This window comes from Hemiscyllium ocellatum, chromosome 10, assembly GCF_020745735.1.
Source record: "Hemiscyllium ocellatum isolate sHemOce1 chromosome 10, sHemOce1.pat.X.cur, whole genome shotgun sequence".
NCBI classification, from domain to species: Eukaryota; Metazoa; Chordata; class Chondrichthyes; order Orectolobiformes; family Hemiscylliidae; genus Hemiscyllium; species Hemiscyllium ocellatum.
In genome coordinates, this window is record NC_083410.1 from 95,080,557 (window position 1) to 95,100,452 (window position 19,896).

General features: G+C 40.4%; 1 protein-coding gene across 3 annotated transcripts in view; it reads left to right on the top strand.

Moving 5' to 3' along the window:
• Positions 1-19,896, top strand: part of mthfd1l (methylenetetrahydrofolate dehydrogenase (NADP+ dependent) 1 like) — a 173,562-nt gene that overhangs the window by 10,879 nt on the left and 142,787 nt on the right. For all 3 annotated transcript variants that reach the window (XM_060831051.1, XM_060831052.1, XM_060831054.1), the window contains exons 4-7: positions 9,143-9,196; positions 10,351-10,472; positions 11,573-11,673; positions 11,763-11,899. In XM_060831051.1, coding sequence (XP_060687034.1) covers positions 9,143-9,196; positions 10,351-10,472; positions 11,573-11,673; positions 11,763-11,899 — 414 coding nt within the window. The remainder of the gene's footprint in view (positions 1-9,142; positions 9,197-10,350; positions 10,473-11,572; positions 11,674-11,762; positions 11,900-19,896) is intronic.

Here is a 19,896-nt window from a genome sequence, read left to right on the forward strand (position 1 = left end):
ATTCTTCTTGTGTTTAAATAATAAACTCCATACTTTGTTAACTCAAGAATGCCTTGTCAGTGAGAAGGTTTTCTAGAAGGGAAAGGTCTGCTTTTAAATTAACCCTGTGATGAACCTAAGAAAAGGAAGCTACAGAGAAGCTCCCATCTAAATCCATAACAAATGGAGGAATCTAACCTTGAATTTGAGCATAACAGCATCTGTACCTTTAACAATTGAAGTTACATCTTTTGAGGGTCTTGGACTACAGCAGGAGAAGCCCCTGTTCTGGGGCAGCAATGTGGCTCAGTGGTTAGCACAGCTGCCTCACAGCACCAGGAACCCAGGTTTGATTCCAGCCTCAAGCAACTGTCTGTGCGGACGCATTCTTTCTGTATCTGTGAGGGTTTCCTCCCACAATCCAAAGATGTGCATGTTAAATTGCCTGTGGTGGATTTGATGTGCCGAATGCCTTGCTTCCCCACACTATATGGATTTTATGATTCTAGTCTTGTCTTCGTGCTCGCCACTAGATGGCATGAACAGATTTAGAAGTCTTAAAACTTGGTACAAGTGACCAGAAAATGACTTTAAATCATCTGAAAATCGAATAATAGTTGCATTAGAGAATGAAGCTAGTCAGCATGTAGTGTCCTTGCTAAATCTCTGCAAGATCAACTCATCAAGCCCCACTCCTGCCTTTGCTCTCTAGTTCTCTATCTTTCCACCAATGGGAGCAGTCTCTGTCTTTCTAAACTGACTAGACATGTCATGACTTTGAAACCTTTGTCAAATTTCCTTTAACCTTCTTTTCACATTCCTGCCCCTCTAGTATCTGCCACCTCCCTATGAAAACAAATGAGGAAAATCATTTTATTATTCTAAACTAATTTTATGATGTAGGCTATGCCATGTTTACTATGGATTTAAACCACTGCTAGAACAAAAGCATCTGATTTTTGGGGAGGGCAAAATTGAGCAAGATGAGTGAACAGGAAATAACTGAGACCGAATAATCAGGTTTGGCAAAGAAATGGAAGATGTTTGAAGTTGTGATATTAGAATGGGAGATTATTCATTTATCATAATGGGGATCATCTATGTATAATCAACCTTTTAATTCTAACATCCATTTTTTAAAAAGGGCTGATGTAACCATCGATGGAGATTTAGTGGCTATCTGGAGAAAAATTCTGGAAAGTTAGTAGAGTCAGGGAAATGTCAAAGGGACTGAGTGACATGAAAGTGATTATGAGAGGCTGATTACCAAACCTCTCGATAGGAGGCTATGCCTTTGTAGGTATATACTTTTTATATCATTTTTGTAAGCTTTAATCCTAATACATATGTCAATGGTCCTACATGCAAGTATATGTTGACTGGTATGCTCTGAAGAACAGCTTTGTGAACAGTTTATAAATGACTCTGTACAGGGTGTAGTCATCAGTGGCAAGGTCACCACTTATTGTTTTTGACAAGATGGTGATGAGTAGCTGCCTTGAAATGCTCAATCTGTTATGGACTAGGCCAGACCACTCAAAACATTCTTAAGATGCCAGTTTAAGACCATAACTTTGCAATTTGTTTTGGTAAGTGTACAGTGAAAATTATCTGGAGTAAGATAGTTAGGTTGACTACTAGATTTTAAAAACAGACAAAAGTTTATGCACAAAATTATGCAATGAAAATAAAGAACCCCTACAGAACTCACCCTATCTAACTAGACTTAATTATGCTGTGCTGAATATATAACAGTCCCAATAAGCAAACTCCCTTTTTAAAAGAAAACAGTATAAGTGGAACATATGCTTACAGATTGAAGTTGAAGGGCAGAAAAATGAGTTTCCACACCGCTCTCTTTTGAACTTGCCAGTTCAAGACTGAACTAAAACTGCTCAGCTCAGCTAGAGAGCTGACCTCTCCCCTCTCTTTATATAGATCATCTCATCTGTTGACAAAAGGCCTCTCAAAATCCTTTTCATCTCTTTACCAAGCCAGATTGGTCGGAGCTTGGCCTGGTTTATTGCCCCTCTGAAAAAAAATCAAGGATAGAGTCTCCTTGAGCCAAGGATCAGCTTTTTTTTAAAAAAAAGAGGGACTAGCTTTGTGACAGATCTTTGTCATGCCATGTCATTTCACTTGCAGTGCTATTGAGGAGGGAGTTCTGGGACTTTGACCTAACAACAGTGAAGGAACAACTATATAGTTCAAGTCAAACAGCAGTGTTCCCATACATCTGCTGCCTTTATTCTTCTAGGTAGTAGAAAGTTTTGAGTGTGGAATATCCTGCAGAAGGAGTTTTGTTTTGCTGCCATACACCTTGGTAAATTGTACACCCTACAGCTGTAGTGTACTGATAGTGGATAGACTGCCAAACAAGTGGACTGCTTCAGAGAGCATTTCGTCATACTCCTGACTTATGCCTTGTAAACTATGGGCATGCCTTTGGGAGTTAGGAGATGAGTTGTTAATTACAGAATTCCCAACGTCTGATCTCTTTTAACCTTTTTCTATTCATGGGATATGGGTTTCACTCGGTGCACCACCATTTGTAACAATGCCTTGTTGTTCATGGGAAGATGGTAGTGAGCTACTGTCTTGAACTGCTACAATCAATTTTGCATATGTAGACCCACAATATTGTTGGGAATGATGTTTCAGAATTTTGACACTCCAATTATAAGATAATACCGATACATGTTTAAGTCAGGCTAGTAAGCGCCTTGGAGGGGAGCATGAAATTGGTTGTGTTTCTGTGTCTTACCCGCATCCTTCTAGATGATAATGTCTTAGAGTTTGAAATGTGCTGTCTAAGGAACTTTGTTGATTTTCCCCAACAAAAAGAGATGTTGCTGAAAAAGCTGAGCAGGTCTGGCATCTTCTGCGAAGAGAAATCTCAGTTTGCATTTTAGGTTAGGTCCAGAACAGTTCTGAGGAAGGGTCACCAAACCCGAAACATTAACTAACTGATTTCTCTTCACAGATGTTGCCAGACCTGCTAAGTTTTACCAGCAACTTCTGAATTTGCCCCGATTTACAGCATCTGCAGTTGTTTTAGTTTTTGTAGATTTTATGCTGTAAATGTTTTTAAATGGTTAAAAATGCAGAAAGAGGATATCCAAGATGATGGTGATCTAAGAAGATCGCACTGCAGATCTCCGCAACGCAGCACAAGCGGGACGAACCTTCAACCTGCCCAACCCGAACCATCGTGATATCTTGGGACTTCGGAAAGATCCGGAGTCCCAAGAAACTTCTAAAAGTTATCTTACCTGAGTTTCTAGCCATCCAGAGATGTCGATAAAGGGAGGAGTGTCTAAGGCCAGCCTGTGGCCCAGCCTGCAGGATCCTCTGAGTCGATTACTTTCCAGGCCCTGGTGAACGAGCTTGTGAAATCTCATGTGATGCTGGGGAAACAGATTAAAGAGAAGCTGGCTCCAATCTCTCTCATGCTGCAGAAGCATGAGCAGCAGCTGGGAGACTTGGAAGAAGAGGACGGATGAGGTGAAGCACAGGATCATAAGGGTGGAAGCTGATGCCAATTCATCCAAAGATAGAATCCAAACCCTAGAAACGCAGGTCTGTAATTTGCGCAACCAAGTGGATGATCTTGAGAACAGAGGCAGGAGAAAAAAACATTCATTGGTCTGCCTGAGGGTAAGGAAGATGAGTGGCCTGTGGAATTTGTTGAGGATTAGCTGCTGAAATTCCTTGACTTGGAGGCTGGCATGAGAGGATTGAATTTAGAGAGGGCTCATCGGGTCACAGTGTGGAGGTTGGGTCTGGGTCATCGTTCTCTCCTAGTGTGGTTCCATCATTACTGGGATAAGGAGAATGTCATGGAAGCTTCCAGAATCCAGGAGAAGAATCCAGGGGGCTCTCCGAACATGTTCTTTCAGGACCTTTCAGCGACAGTGATCCAGAAATGAAAATTTTATGTTAGTGTCAAGAGAAGACTGAGGGAGCTTGGGATTCAATACTCCGAGGTATTTGGCGGTGCTTCAGATCACCTTCGATTGATCCATACATCTGAGAAGACAAGAGACTTTGTGGACAAATTAACCTAATTTGAACAATTTTAGTATGTATAAATGTTGTTTGGGTATGTCTTTATCGTTTTGTTAAAAAAAAATTGGTGCTTTTTATGTTGATAGGTATTTTTGGTTTTCATTTTTAATTTTTAATAGTTTTGTAGATTTTTTTAAATCTAGTGGTTTTAGCTTTTGTAGCTTTTATACTTAGTGGATCATGTGACACTCAGGCTCAGTGATTTGTGGTTCGGGTCCTCCTTTCTGGAATCTAAATGTTATTGCAGAAGGTTATGGCTAATGACTTGATTAAATGGTGTACCTCGAATATCAAGGGAAATCACTCACCAATTAAGCGGAAGAAGGTACTCTTGAGCCTGAGAAAGGAAAAGGTGGATATTGCCTTGTTACAAGAGACAAACTTAGATGACAAGGAGCATCTGAAATTACAGCAGAATGGTTTTAACCAAGTTTATTTTTCATCATTTAATACCAGAAGTAGGGCAGTGGTTATATTGGTTAGGAAGAATCTCCCATTTAAGTTGTTAGTGTGTTTAAAAACACATGGGAGGTTTGTAATTCTTAAAGCCTTGATAAATGGAGAAGAATATGGTGTTTTAAATACTTATTGACCTCCAGCTCATTCCCTTAAATTTTTGGTAGATGTTTTTTCTAAACTGATAAGTCTCGCGTCCCGGCACATCATTATATGGGGAGATTTTAACCATCTCGTGTATCCCACAGTAGACAGGTTGCCCAATGGTCCCTTGATACCCTCTGTACAAACTAAGCAGTTAGTGGATCTGTCTAGGGAGTCGGAGTAGGTGGACGTCTGGAGGCATCTCCACCGTACAGGCAGGGATTTTACTTTTATCTCCGATCCGCACAGATGTCACACTAGGATTGATTTTTTTTTGAACCCTGCGGTAATCTTGGATTTGGTGGCATGTTGTACGATTGGTAATAATACCATCTTTGATCATGCTGCAGTGTACCTTATGATTAAGGACGTTTACAATGGGTTCAAGGCACTGCTGAATGTATCCCTTTATCCTCAAGGATAATAAGTTTGTGGACTATTTCTCTCAGGAATTTTAGGCATTCCTAGACGTCAATTTTAGGCTTGGTTTGTAGTTCATCCGTCCTCTGGGAAACTGCCAAAGCCTACGCTAGGGGGGTTAGTTATTTCTTACTCTGCCAGTAGGGAGTGGCAGAAGGGGAGGAAGCATGGTTGAAGGCAGTCGAGAAGGCTTACTTTAGATTAGATTAGATTAGATTACTTACAGTGTGGAAACAGGCCCTTCGGCCCAACAAGTCCACACCGACCCGCTGAAGCGCAACCCACCCATACCCTTACATATACCTCTTACCTAACACTATGGGCAATTTAGCATGGCCAATTCACCTAACCCGCACATTTTTGGACTGTGGGAGGAAACCGGAGCACCCGGAGGAAACCCACGCAGACACGGGGAGAACGTGCAAACTCCACACAGGCAGTCGCCTGAGGCGGGAATTGAACCCAGGTCCCTGGCGCTGTGAGGCAGCAGTGCTAACCACTGTGCCACCATGCCCTCTTCAACTAACTAGACCCTCGTTGGTCAACCTACAGAGGATTACAGCGCTGCGGTCTGCTTTGAATTCTGTGCTCACGCAGATGGCAAAGAAGAAGCTTTCTTTTGCAAAATAAAGGTTATATGATCATGGTGACAAGCCAGGTAAATACTTAGTGTATCTCGCCAGGAAAAGGAGTGCCCACAAGCCATGACAGCAATTAGAGAAGGGTCTGGGAGCTTAACATGTGATTCTAAAAAGATTAATATGGCATTCCAGAGATTTTACTCTAAGTTATAACAATCCAAGGATTGTGAGGAGGGGCAGGCCAAAATTGTATCTTTTTTTAAGGATCTGAAGCTCCCAGACGTGACTCCTGAACAAGAGTCCTTTTTTGAATATCCCCTTATCAGAGCAAGAGGTGAGGCAGCTTCAGCATGGAAAGGTGCCCGGTCCTGACGGACTTCACAGTGAATTCTATAAGGAATTTATAAGTATACTGTTAGGCCCGATAGTTCTTACAGTCATGATCCTCTCCCACCATTTCTGAGAGAGGCCAATATTTCACTTATCCTTAAAAAAGGAAGGATCCAGATGACTGTGCTTCGTACAGCCCTCTCTCTCTCTCTCTCTCTCTCTCTCTCTCTCTCTCTCTCAAATGTGGACTTTAAAATCTTCTCTAAGGCTCTCATTAAGGTTGGAGACTCTGTAATCTTCTGGTATTAAAGAGGATCAGGCTGGCTTCATAACGGGTCACACATCCTCCAATAATGTTAGGAGGCTGCTTCATGTAATTCAAGCATGTCAACAATATCAATACAGGAATTGGTGATTTCTCCAGATGCAGAGAAGGCATTTGACCGAGTTGAGTGGGCGTACCTTTTCTATACTCTGGAGAGATTTGGTTTGGGCGAAGTCTTTATAAGATGGGTCAAGGTTCTGTATGGTAGCCCTCTTGTGGCGGTCATCACCAACTGGGTATGATCAAGCAATTTTATTATTTTTAGGGGCAGCCGGCAGGGCTGTCCCCTTTCACCATTACGTTTTATATTGGTGATTGAACCTTTGGCGGAGGCCATTCGTGGAGATCCCAATACATCAGCTCTAGAAGTGGGGTCCAAGTTACGTAAGATTTCGTTGGATGTCCTAGTTTTTTTTTGACAAATCCAGCAGTTTCAGTACCTTGCGCGATGCAATGCATTTGCGTGTTTGGTGCTTTTTCAGGGTACAAGATTAATTTTGTGAAATCAGGCTATGCCTATGGGTGGTCTTACGAAGGAGCTGGATCTTGAGGATGACTGTAGATTCCCATTTAGGTGGTCATGGGGGTTTTGTGTATTTGGGCATATTCATTACTCCAGTTCTGGATTGGCTGTTCAAAGCCAATTTTATCCAATTATTTGATAAAATTAAACAAGACCTTCAAAGATGGGAGGCACTTCCGGTCTTGTGGTTGGATCGGATAGCACTTATTAAAGTGAATGTTCTTCTCCGGTTGCTATACCCTATATGGATGCTCCCCCTGATTTTCAATAAGCAAACATTCAGGAGGCTGAACGGCTGGTTCAGTTCCTTTTATTTGATATTGTATGCGGCCCCTCATTAAATTAGCTAAACTGCAACTGCCTCACAGAATGGGGGGAGTGGACCTTCTGGACATTAAAAATTGAAAAATGTGGTGCTGGAAAAACACAGCAGGCCAGGCAGCATCCGAAGAGCAGGAGAATCGACTAAGAAGGGCTCATGCCCGAAACGTCGATTCTCCTGCTCCTTGGATGCTGCCTGACCTGCAGCGTTTTTCCAGCAACACATTTCCAGCTAAGTGGTAGGTGTACACTTTCTGTCAGTACTTTATATCATCATTTGGGAGTGCCCCTCAGATGAGTTTGATCGACTCTGCAGAGTGTGGGAGAGAGAGCTGGGTGTTGAAGTTTCCTCAGAGGCATGGGGGGATATTTGGGAGAATGCAAGGAAGATATCAATTTGCAGTAGGCCCCATGTTTTACAGTTGAAGATTCTCCACAGGGTCCACTGGGCTCCAGACCATTTGTCAAAATTTAAACCACTGGTATCTTCAGCATGTCCCAAGTGCAAGGTCTGTACCGGTGCTCTTACCCATTGTCTCTGGTCTTGTGTTAGGCTTCAACATATTGGAATGCTGTGGTGGGTGCAATGGAGAGGATTTTGGGGGTAAGGGTGGAGAAGGACTGTATCTCTCTACTTCTGGGCCTGCCCATTGTATTCCCTGTAGAAGTGCATAAGAAAAAAACTTTTCAATATTCTCATGTTCTGTACAAAGAATATCTTGCTAGGTTGGATATCCAAAAACCTCCTGAACCTGTCGAGTTTGCAGAAGGTTGTTATGGAACATATTCCCTTGGATTTTCTCGCAAATATGGTACACTATAAAACTGAGAATTCTTATAAGGCATGGCAGCCCTTTTTTTGGAATACCTGGAATACCTGCACCCACGCTAACAAGGGTGTTTATGTAGCTGTAATGATTGTGTTTTATGAGTCCAATATTCAGGGAGGAGGAACTGTGAACATATGAGCGTTTTGTTTGGCTGGGCTGTGTTATTATTATTTATTAATTTATTGGTTATTTATTTATTTAGTTAAAATAGCTAGTTTGGTTTTTTTATCTGTACTTTTCTATATATGTTTATACGTTTGTACATGATGGTGGGTTGGGTTTTTTTAACTTATGTTTTTTTTATATATTGTTTTGAATTGTATTGTTTTGCTAGTTTGTTGTACTCTTTGCTACCTCCCCCACCCTTCTCGCTGACCTATCACCTTCATCCCCACCCCACTCACCTATTGTACTCTATGCTACTTTCTCCCCACCCCTACCATCCTCTCATTTATCTCTCCACCCTTCAGGCACTCTGTCTGTATTTCTGATGAAGGGCTTTTGCCCGAAACATCAATTTTACTGCTCCTCGGATGCTGCCTAAATTGCTGTGCTTTTCCAGCACTACTAATCCAGATTGTATTGTTTTGTACTTGTAATATTAAAAAATCTATTTTTCCAAGAAAAGTATATTTTAAAAAGCAGATATGATCAAATGTAGACTGAATGAAAGAGTAAAAGTTCTACACAAAAAAGAAAAAGGAGTTTGTTTATTCAGAGCTGTTCACAACCACAAGATATCTGAGAGCCTAATTTACAACCATTAAAATTTTTTGAAATGTGAGCAATTCAATAGTTAATTTATGCACAGCACGGTCCCACACAATGTGATCATGGTCAGATTTTGTTTTTTTGATGTTGATTGTGTGATGAATATTTATTAGGACACCACAGATAACTCCTCTGTTCCTCTTCAGAAAGTAATTGTTCACATGGCGCATGATCTTGAGAGATTAAATGGGCCTTGATGCCATATTCCATTCTAATAGCATCCTCTGTGATGGAGCACTCCTTCGTATTGCATGAGGATTAATAGGGCTTAATTATATTCTGAAGCCTAGCATGGAATTCAGTTTTTTTGACTGAATGTTCAAAGTGCTGTAAATATTCAAATTAATTACTTGGTGACTGTTATAATGTATTGAAATCTTTTTTTAAAAATTAGGTTGGCCTACATGTTGTTCATATATGTTTACCAGAAGAAACTGCGACAGGGGAGGTAACTGAATTTTCTCATCCTTATTTTTATAAGTTAACTTCTTAGACTGCTTCAAACGCCTGAAAGTTGTGTGTAATATGGATGAACAGTTCACCATTGCTTAGTAATAAAGAGCAAAATTACCTCTATTCTTAATCAGGGCCTTGTGCAGGTTACATAAAATTTCATAACTTGGTTCCATGCCTTACAATGGATGTCTTCTAACAGATTTCTGCTGGTGTTTATGCTCTTCACTATCCTCCTGTCAGATTATCCTACATTGCTTTCCCCATATAAATATTCACCTTCATCTTAAATACAGTTGTGTTCTTCACATTAACCAGTTTTTGTAATAGTAAAATTTACTCAGTCAGCACTCTGGATGAAGAATGTTCTCTTAGTTTTTGCAAAAGACAATATCTCTTCATTTACCTGATCATAACGTTAAAGACATCAGGTAACCCCTCAGAACTCTCCGTTCCAGAAGAAAGAGTCAAAGGATTTCTTCTTGATTCTGGTATCATCCTTGTGGTTTTGGAGACTAGAACTGGCACAAGTGTGGTCAGAACAAGGTTCCATATGGAGTTAACATAAACTTTTCAACTCAATTCCTCTAAAATTGAAGAAAAGCTGTTTTATAAACTTGATCTTAAATTGAAGCTTCCCACTACAAATTGTGCCCTGGCAGCCTTCCACCCTCCATAAACCTGAGCTTGCACCAAGTCCAGTTCACCAATTGCCTCTGAGTTTACTGTTAAACGTTAGCACAGTGAGGCAGCAACTTGATTTAAAGGTTCTAAGCCTTATATTCAAATGTCTCCTCCATAACTTCATCCCTCCATGTCTCTAGATCCTGATTTCGCCCCATAATTCACAAACCGTTCCTTTATGTTTGGTCACGCTGTTTCCTTTACCCTACCATTGGTGGCTGAACCTTTAGTTGGCGTGGCTGTAAGCTACACAGTTTCATCCCAACACCTCTGTGTCTCTTTAGTTCCTCTTAACGCTCTCCTTGAAACCAGTGTGCTTGACTCAGCGTTTGGTTATCGGTCTTAATTTCTGCCTATCTAGCTTGATGGCAAATTCTGCTTGGTTATGTAATTATGAATACTTTGATGCTCAAGTCCACATTAATAAGTAGAAGTTGAGTAATTGTATTTTCCTTGATGGTACAGCTTTTAGATGAGATCATGAAGCTAAATGACGATCCTAAAATCAGGGGCTTGGTTCTGCCCCATAACCTTGTCATGAGTGATGCAGCAATAAATGCAGTGCTTCCTGAGAAAGATATTGATGGGTAAGTGTCCTCTATTTTCGGCATTATATAAGCCTTCTCCACTAGCATCTGCTGGTGCATCATGAGAGCTTCACATTCATTGGAGAGGCAAACCTTGGGGGCAGATACAAATAGAATTTAAGACGCATATTAAGTTGCAGAGCATGGAGATCAAATGTTTGCAAACATGATTTGAGAAGTGACCGGAGAATGGATAAGAGAAGCATATCAAGGTAGTGCAGAATCAAGTAGGACTGGGGAAGATCATGAAGTTAGGATAAATTTGCTTATGTGGATAAGATTTAAAATCAAAGCACTTCTCCTTAGAGAAGCCAATATTGGAAGGTGTTTTGACAAAAGAACTGAAGGTGACAGGAGACAAAAACTTTTATGTAAGAATGGTCAGGATCTGGAATGGCCTGAGTAGTGAAAACCAATTTAGTTGCACCTTTCAAATAAAATTTGGATGAGCATCTGGAGGGGAGAGAGATCAAGGCTGCAGAGAAATGGTGGGGGTGTGGAAGAAACTAAGTTGCTTTTGAAGTGAGCCAATATTTTCTTATTGTGGTGTAACTGTAGCTGATATAGGTCAATGAGCAGAGGGATGGTGGGTGAATGACTCTTGATTCAAGTTAGAGAATAGGATTTTGGATAAATTGAAGGTGATGACCGATGGAAAGCAGTCACTGGGAGCAGGGGGGTCTGGAGATGAAAACCACTTGTCAGTTAAATGCATGAAGATTGTTAATCTCCTAGTCAGAGGAGTAGTGCCAACTCATTTTCAAAACACATTCTCTCAATGCACGCATTGCGGGCAAAACAGGGTTATTTAGTGCCTACACTAGTTACTCAGAAATTAGTTGGGATGTCCCATCTTGAATCATTGCAGTCTCCATGATGTAGGTTCGCCAACATCATTTGGAATGCCTGCTCTGCTGTTGAAAATACAGCATGTATGTGACTGGCCCACATTTCTTTCTGCCCCATGCTAGGATTGTAGTGAATATCCAGGAAAATATACAGACTCTGTATTGTTGCGTAGAGTCTATGTTCTGTGTGAAAATTGATTTGCGACAAAATTCTGGTTTGTAACAATCTATTCATGTGTCCTTCCTTACCAGAATCACAGATATTAATTTAGGAAGACTAGTCCGTGGAAATTTTAATGAATGCTTTGTACCACCGGCAGCAAGTGCAATAATAGAATTACTGGAACAAGCAGGTGAGAAGTGCAGGCAGAGCACATGGAATCACTCATTCCACAAACATGTAGTGGCCTCTGCATTGACTCCTTTTACACCTGTCTTACAGATTTGTGCGCTTTTGGAAAGAAGGTCTTAATTGTAGGTGAGAATGGTTCACGAGAAGCAGCCCTGCAGAAACTTTTACAGATGAAAGGGATGGTAGTTGTGAACTGCCAATGGCAGAACACAAACATCACGGAACTGGTAAGAACCCTCATTCAACCTGTGAGGTATTGAAAGTAGGAGGAAGCAGTTTAAAATTAAACGCTAAATGAAAACTGAAACCTTTCGCTTCTAGTTCAGTGAATTCTGAAACATTAACTCTGATTTCTTACATATGCTGCCAGATGTGTTGAATTTTTCCAGCAATTTTTGTTTTTGTTTAAACACTACTTAGAAGTTTCAGTCAAATACTTCATTAAAACTAACTTCAAAGAAAAAGAGTTAACAAAATTCAGTGAGGAATTGCCTAAACCAAGTAAATAGTTCTTACCATGTGAAATATATTTCTCAATATGTTTTCAATTGCTATTTTATGCAATTTCCTTTTAGCTGAATTTCAGAAATGCACTACAAGAAAATCATTTAAAATTTTGCAAAAGGAAAATTTGAGGAAATCATTCTTTCAGTTCACATGATTTTTTGCCTTTTTTTTCTTGAAGCTCTGTGTAGTTGTTGCAGAGAATTATAGGATATCTCTGGAGAGGAAAAATACAAGTGCTTTTCCTATACCTGAAATTTTGTTGTAGTCCATGTTTTTTGTGCCCAGTTATTAAAATATAACTTATTAATGAAGAGTCTGTTCAGGTATCCTCAAAGTTTGGAGCTAGGGAAAGGGCAGATAAAAGCTGCTTTGGAATAATTCTTTTTCACTTGTTCAAGGGATGTGGGTGGCATTGACAAGGCCAGCATTTGTTTCCCATCCTTAATTGCTATTGAGAAGGTGTTGATGAGCTTCAGCTAATGTACTCCATGTGATATAGGTGTATCCACAGTGCTATTAAGGAGTTCTGGGATTTTGGTCCACTGACAATAAAGGAGCAGCAATGTAGTTGCTAGTTGCAATGGTGTGCAACTTGGATGGAACTTGTAGGTGGTGGTGTTCCCAAGCATCTGCTATTCTTGTCCTTCTAGGTTGTGTAGATTACAGGTATGGAAAGTGGTGCTGAAGCAGACTTCATGATATACTGCAATGCTGTTATGCTGTCACTGTGAAGGGAGTGAATGTTACAGTTGGAGGATGGATTTCTAATACAATAGGCTGCTTTGTCTTGGATGATGTTGAGCTTCTTGAGTATTGTTGGAAGTGCACCATCCAGGCAATTGAACAGTATGGACTCCAGGATGTCAGATAAGCCATCTGATAAAAACAGTGGAGGATTCCAGAGAGTTTGTGATGAGATAAAGTTGACCGTCAGCTGTATATATGTGAAAACTTGACACTGTTCCCACTTGACAGCCTCTAAGTGAGACATCAGAGGGGGCCTGTGGGGGACATCAGAGGTAATGGCACTGGAATAGGAAAGGAAATCGTCTCAGCTGATATTTTAGTTAAAATTAGATGGCTAAAAATGGATTAAGATAAGATTGGCCAATGACTAAAGACTGAGCACTTTGCGCACATATTCTGGAGTTTAGAAGGATGAAATACCATCTCATTATAACATATAAAAATTCTAAAGAACTTAACAGAGAAACACAGATTCCTTTCCCTGACTGGAAATCTAGGAGGCATAACCTCAGTAATGAGGTGATCGTTTAACACCAAAATGAGAAGAGAGAGTGTGACTATTAATCTTGGAAATTCTCTGCTCTATCATTGATTATATTTACGTTGAGAGAGGCAGGTTTTTGATCTCAGGGAATCAAGGATATAAGGAACAGGAGAAGGAAAGTGAAGTTGTATTGAGGATCTGCCATAATTGTATTGAAGGTGGATCGCGATTGAAGTTTGTGTTGTCTATTTCTGCTCGTGTTTCTCTTCGTTTTTAACCAGGTGGAGAAGGATGATGTAGTCAACCATATCTAAAGCTGTGAAGTTGAATGATATGCTCAAGTCCATGTCGAGTGGGACTTCCCAGTCCATTTATTGTAGATTTAAAGCCTGACAAATGTAAAACTACCTATTTTTCTGATGAATTTATTTGATGTAGAATTGAAAATATGTGGCATTAATTTGCAATTGAGGACATAGTTGAACACTTTGCATTTGAAAAATTCAACTTGCATGTAATGCTGCTTTGTGCTTGAGACCGGCTGATGAATCCCAGGACACTAGATCATTTTGTTTAAATTCTGAATTCTTTCATTATTTGTGGAGTTTAATAATTTGAAAAGAATGCTGACAATTCATAGTGTTCCATCGGGCAAGTAATTAAGAATTAACATAAACTTTAAGTTTAGATTTTAGCAAACCTGTTTCAATTGACTTTGAGTGAAACAATATGGTTTCTAAGTAAGCATTATTACAAAACTTGAAAGCTAGGCAGTGCTAGCCCTAAAGCTTCAAAAAGGGGTTAATCCAGCCCCTTTCCATAAAAAAAATTGATGATAGTATTCTGCCTACCGTGAGCTGATTCAAAAATCTGCTGTTCCTCTCTTGCACCTCGTCACCTCTTATCACCCTTGAGCTCATTGCATTGGTTTCTGGTCTGACAATGCCTCAAATGATTTCATTGTTCATATCATTGCAAGGAATGGCCTGTTCTATCCTGTAGCCTCTTCCAGCCCTACAACCATGAGAGAATTCTTATCACTTCATCTTCAGTTTTAACCTGTCATGTATAACCCACCATTTTCGTCCTACAATTGTTGGTTCTGCTTTCACATGTGTGCACTCTAATCTCTGGAATGTCCTCCACCCATAACCTGAATGCTACTTAAAATTGACCTCCTGACCTTTTTGAATGATTTGTCCTAAGTCTGACTATGCTCAGATGAAGGATGTTTAGGTTGTTTTGCTATGCTTAAGGCACAAATGCAAACTCTTTGAAAGCAAGTTTTTGAACTGAAATTTTAGCAGAATTGCTTGCATTATGTATGTGAAAATCTAAAAGAGTGTACAAGTTTTATTTTCTAGTACAGACGATAGTTCTCACTTTAGAGAGTTTGGTGTATTTCCCTCTCAACAGAGATAGTTAGAATTTTTTTAACTGTTGGGACTTTTCTCAATTTCATTGAAAAACTATGTGCAAATTATGAATGAGTTCATTTTTAAAAAAATCTGTGGAAATGAAATGACAAAACAAGGATTTCAGAAATGTCTCCAGTGTTACAAACGGTAAATTTGGAAATTGAAGTTATCGCAGATGCGTATTCTTTAAAGCACCAGACTTAGTACCTCCTCCAAAGTTTTCCTTTCCACTCCCGTCTTCAACTTTTTTTCTCCACCCTGCAACCTGATAGTCCCTTTCTTTGCCATTGGATAATTGGCAAGTATACCATGGAGAGAACCTTCAGGCCAAGACGAAGGAGTGAGTGTACTGGCAAAACAAGTTAGGATTTCACAGAAGTACTACACCATTGGTTAGTCATCACTTGAAATAGTTGAAGTGTATGAAATTGTTTGATTTCTACAGTTTGGCCTTCTGAAGTGACATTTTATGACATTGTGATGGCAGGGAGGCTTTAGCAGCTGAAAATTGTAGGATTAAGAGCATTTTAACCATAAGCAGCAGTAATTCCAAGAAATTCCAAAACTACCCCACAGCGGGCAGTAAGAATGGGAAGTATAAACTCTGCTTTCCAGCCAAGCCCATATCCTGTGAATTAAAAGTAGTGTTTGCATTAGCTGTGAATGATTCAAGAGAGGGAAAAAAAATTCTGTAGCTTGTTATCCTCCCCTTTCTTCTCTTTCATACTCTTCCAGTCTATCACCACGTTGTAATTTTTCAGTCTGGCAGTTATAGTAACAAGATTTACCTCTGCTTGTAATTTTTCCCGGAGATCGTACCTTTGGTAGTCTGGAATTAAAAAAAACTCTTACAGTTTAGTTTAACTTTATCATCCCCTTCATTTACTAATAGCATCACTGTTACAACATAACACTGGTACCTATAAGCTAAACTAACTGGGTTCTAATAACCCAGGGGAGTAGAACGTTAGTTGTTGAAGAGCCCCCCCTGGCAGGCTACTCTGTTGTACTATCATAAACAAACTGTCTTTATACGCAAGTTTACAAATGTGGTATTGCCACAAACACACAAAGTTAACAAAAGCACTGCATGTTCTGAACTAGTGATAGTGAAGGACAATAATTTGGGACAGAAGTTAATTGATGGAGTTTTGTTTCGAGTTCAGAATCAAACATTGTTATTAATTTCACAAAGGAACAACTGTGAATGTTATCACTCGTTGTCCTGTTTATACAGATTCACTGATGTTAAGGCAAATGTTCTTAATTGTTTTACCCTCCCTGCCTGTCCATTTTCCAATGTGCAGCAAATGTGTTCTATAATTCAAAATTGCATTTTAGTCTAAATGTTTAAGGACAAGTTTTAAGGCTATAAACCCCCAACCCCCCCCCCCCCTTGTCATTTCATGACAACTACATAGCTTATATAAGTATAATTAGTCTATTTAGTTAATTTGAATCCTTAATAAGTCAAGTGCCTCCTCTGGCGAGTCATTATCCGGAAGAGCAGAATCTGGAAGATACTGAATTCCAGCATGGAGCTACAGGGGTAGACAAGGGTCAACTAACCAGATTCCTCTTTGGCTTAGGCGAAAAGCAACATCCTAGAGATGTACAGCATGGAAACAGACCCTTCGGACCAACCCATCCATGCCGACCAGATATTGGGCCAGCACCCGGCCCATATCCCTCGCAACCCTTTCTATTCATATACCCATCCAAATGCCTCTTAAATGTTGCAATTGTACCAGCCTCCACCACTTCCTTTGGCAGCTCGTTCCATACCCGTACCATCCTCTGTGTGAAAAAGTTGCCCTTTAGGTCTCTTTTATATCTTTCCCCCTCTCACCTTAAACCTATGCCCTCAATTTCTGGACACTCCCACCCCAGGGAAAAGACTTTGCCTATTTTCCCTATTCATGCCCCTCATAATTTTGTAAATCTCAAGGATCACCCCTCAGTCTCTGATGCTTCAAGGAAAACAGCCCCAGCCTGTTCAGTCTCTCCCTATAGCTCAAATCCTCCAACCCTGGCAACATTCTTGTTAATCTTTTCTGAACCCTTCCGATAGGAAGACCATAATTGCACGCAATATTCTAACAGTGGCCTAACCAATGTCCTGCAGAGCTGCAACATGACCTCCCAACTCCTGTACTCAATACTCTGACCAATAAAAGAAAGCATACTCAGCGCCGCCTTCACTATCCTATTTACCTGCGACTCCACTTTCAAGGAGCAAACGTATGGTCCATTTCATGCGTAAGCCGACGACAATGTATATTCCTAGGGTGAGACCAAGGACTATCAGTACGTCCTACCCGATCTATCCACACAGCGACCATAGCCAGCAAGTAACACTCCATCCACATGAATGTGATGACGGTGGGGCAGGTATCTTCCCTATGTCTTGACCCGTTTTGTTGATAATATGTCATCCAAAATGTCCTTTGAGAAATCATCGATGAAGGTGAAACATTATGGGCCAATTACAGAACAAGCAGGAAATCTAGCACTACCCGGTTCTGAAGCATCATCATTAGAGTCTCCTGTAACTTTGTTCACCAGCTTTAAAGTGTGGGCAGTTGAATTGGCAAATTTTTAGATATCATACGCAAAGTCAGGTATCTGATCGAGGGCCATCTCAACTGCCCAGCCAAGAAGAAGATCTCCTCCCAGCAACCTGGACCACCAGGTTTGATGATGGGAGACGTTGTGCAAGTCCCGTTTGTTTTTCCTCTACTTTTTGTTCCATACTGATTCACGTGTTGGTGTACGTTCCATTCATCATCTATTTTAGGGACTTCATGGTGGGGGGTAAAAAGTGGTAAGGTGTGTACTAGGGTACAATGTCCGCACCAGTCATTGGGTAAATATGGGTAGGTTTTGTTTTTGCATAGCCAATGAAAGCTAAAAGGCGTTCCAAGGGTGCACATCTGTGAGTGAATGATGAGTCCACTCAGAGCGAGAGCTGAATCTTGTAAACAGTGTGTGCTATCAAACGTTCTGTTGTCGAGGTGTATTAATGGATAGAGAGTAGGAGTACGACCAGTGTCTTTGATAATATTTTTACATAGTTTTTGTTTCACTTGCCCCATGTTGTGGGTACCGGAAAGTCTTTCAGCGCACCATTCTAACAGTGGAACAACGTTAACGTTGATTCCTTTGTTTGTTAGTGCACTTCACACAGCGACACGCTTCTTGTACCGAAGGGCTTTTTCCATTACAAGTGAGAGATTCGCATAAGTGGGTGAGTTCTATTCATACACTACATCAGAATAATGGAAGAGTGAGCTAATAACACATGGATCAGGAGGTTTAGCTTGAATAAAGAAACCACCAGTAACAGGAGTAGGAATGGGAGTGCATAGTATTTTTGGTCTCTTTTCATTTTTCCAGCTTGTCTTGTTTAATTACAGTAGCTACTGAATACAGGAAACATGTAAAGGTATTTCTGTCAGTGGCGGTAGGTCAGATAGGTGAGGATTCCTTCGAGAAAGCATAAGTGATCAGTCTCATGGCAATAGGTGCCTTAGGGTTTGATGATTTCGGCATTGTGTGTCTAACACTGCAATCTGTACTGTTCATTTTGAGAGGGGAACAGACAAACATTTCAAAGTAACAGTTTTCAGTTGACGGAGTGGATGAGATTATGGAATTGTGTCATCTCATGGTGACTGGCATAGAGTGTTGCAAGGATGACAATAAGGTCGATAGTGATGTTTGGATACACAATGGGAGTAGTTTAAATGAGTTTTAGCTGAGTAGCTGCATTCATGACTTCCAATGATATTAGTACAGGTTTCATTTATGCAGTCATATTGGAGTTTTAGCTGGTCTTATTTGGGCTCATGTACTTGGATTGAGTTTTCATCAGTATTAAAACTAGGACTGTGAGGGGGAATGCAAGCTTGCAATGTCCTTTGTAGACCCATGTTGAGCGTCCTTTCTACCTTTACTGCAGTTTCAGTTGCCAAAAGAACTTGATAAGGGCCTTTCCAGCAGGGCCCTAAGTTTTCACGATTAAAGTCTTTAAATAGTACGTAGTCACCAGGGTTAATATTTTTAAACGTTGGAGCGCTCTCTTCTTCCTTCCCTGGTACTCGATAGGCTTCTTTGACCTGTTGATGATAAGACTGTCATGCTTTGGTTAGCTTAATCAGGTACCTGTGCATCTCTTCTTCCATGACATGCACATTAACAGTGTGTTGGGCAGTTAATGATGCAGATTAGGGAGTCCTCAGGGCTTTCCATATTATCAGTTCAGCAGCTGAGAATCCTGTTTTTTTTTCTGTCATGGTTCTCATATTAACAAGGGCAATTGGGAGTACTTCCAGTCAACTAAGGCCTGTATCTTCTACCAACTTGCTTAGCTGACCTTTTAAGATACCATTGGCTCTTTCTACAATAACTGCTGCTCGGAGATGGTTGGCACAATGGAATTTTTGATTCCTATTCAAGCTCCGACATAGTACCTTCTTTAGTTCTGCACAGAAGTGGGGGCCATTATTGGAAGAGACCGTAACTGGTATTCCAAATCTGGGTATGATTTCCCTTAGTAGAATTTTACAAGTAGTTGTTACTGTGCAGTCAGTACAAGGATAAGCTTCAATCCATTTACTAAATACATTGATTGTCAGCCAGCAATGCTTAAAACAATGACATCTAGGTAATTCTATAAAATCTGACTGGATAGTATCAAAAGGTGCACGTGGTAAGGGAATTTCACCTGGTGGACACTTTACTCCTTTCCTGGGATTATGCTTTTGACCAATTTGTCAATTTGCAGCTGTTTGTCTTGCTCTTTCTTGCAGGTAGGGATTCCACCAAGTTTGGAGAATTCTGTCCACCATTCTCTCCTTACCTACATGTGTATGTGTATGAACATAATCAACTGAAATAGGCAAAAGAGAGTCAGGCAAACATGTCTGTCCTACCAACATAACCCAAAGCATATTGTAACTATTTGCATAACAACTATGGTTCATCCATTTTTGTTTTTCCTCATCAGAGTCGTCCCCCTGATGGGTCCGTATTTGCTCTAAGTCAGGCATGGTCAGGTGTCAGAAGA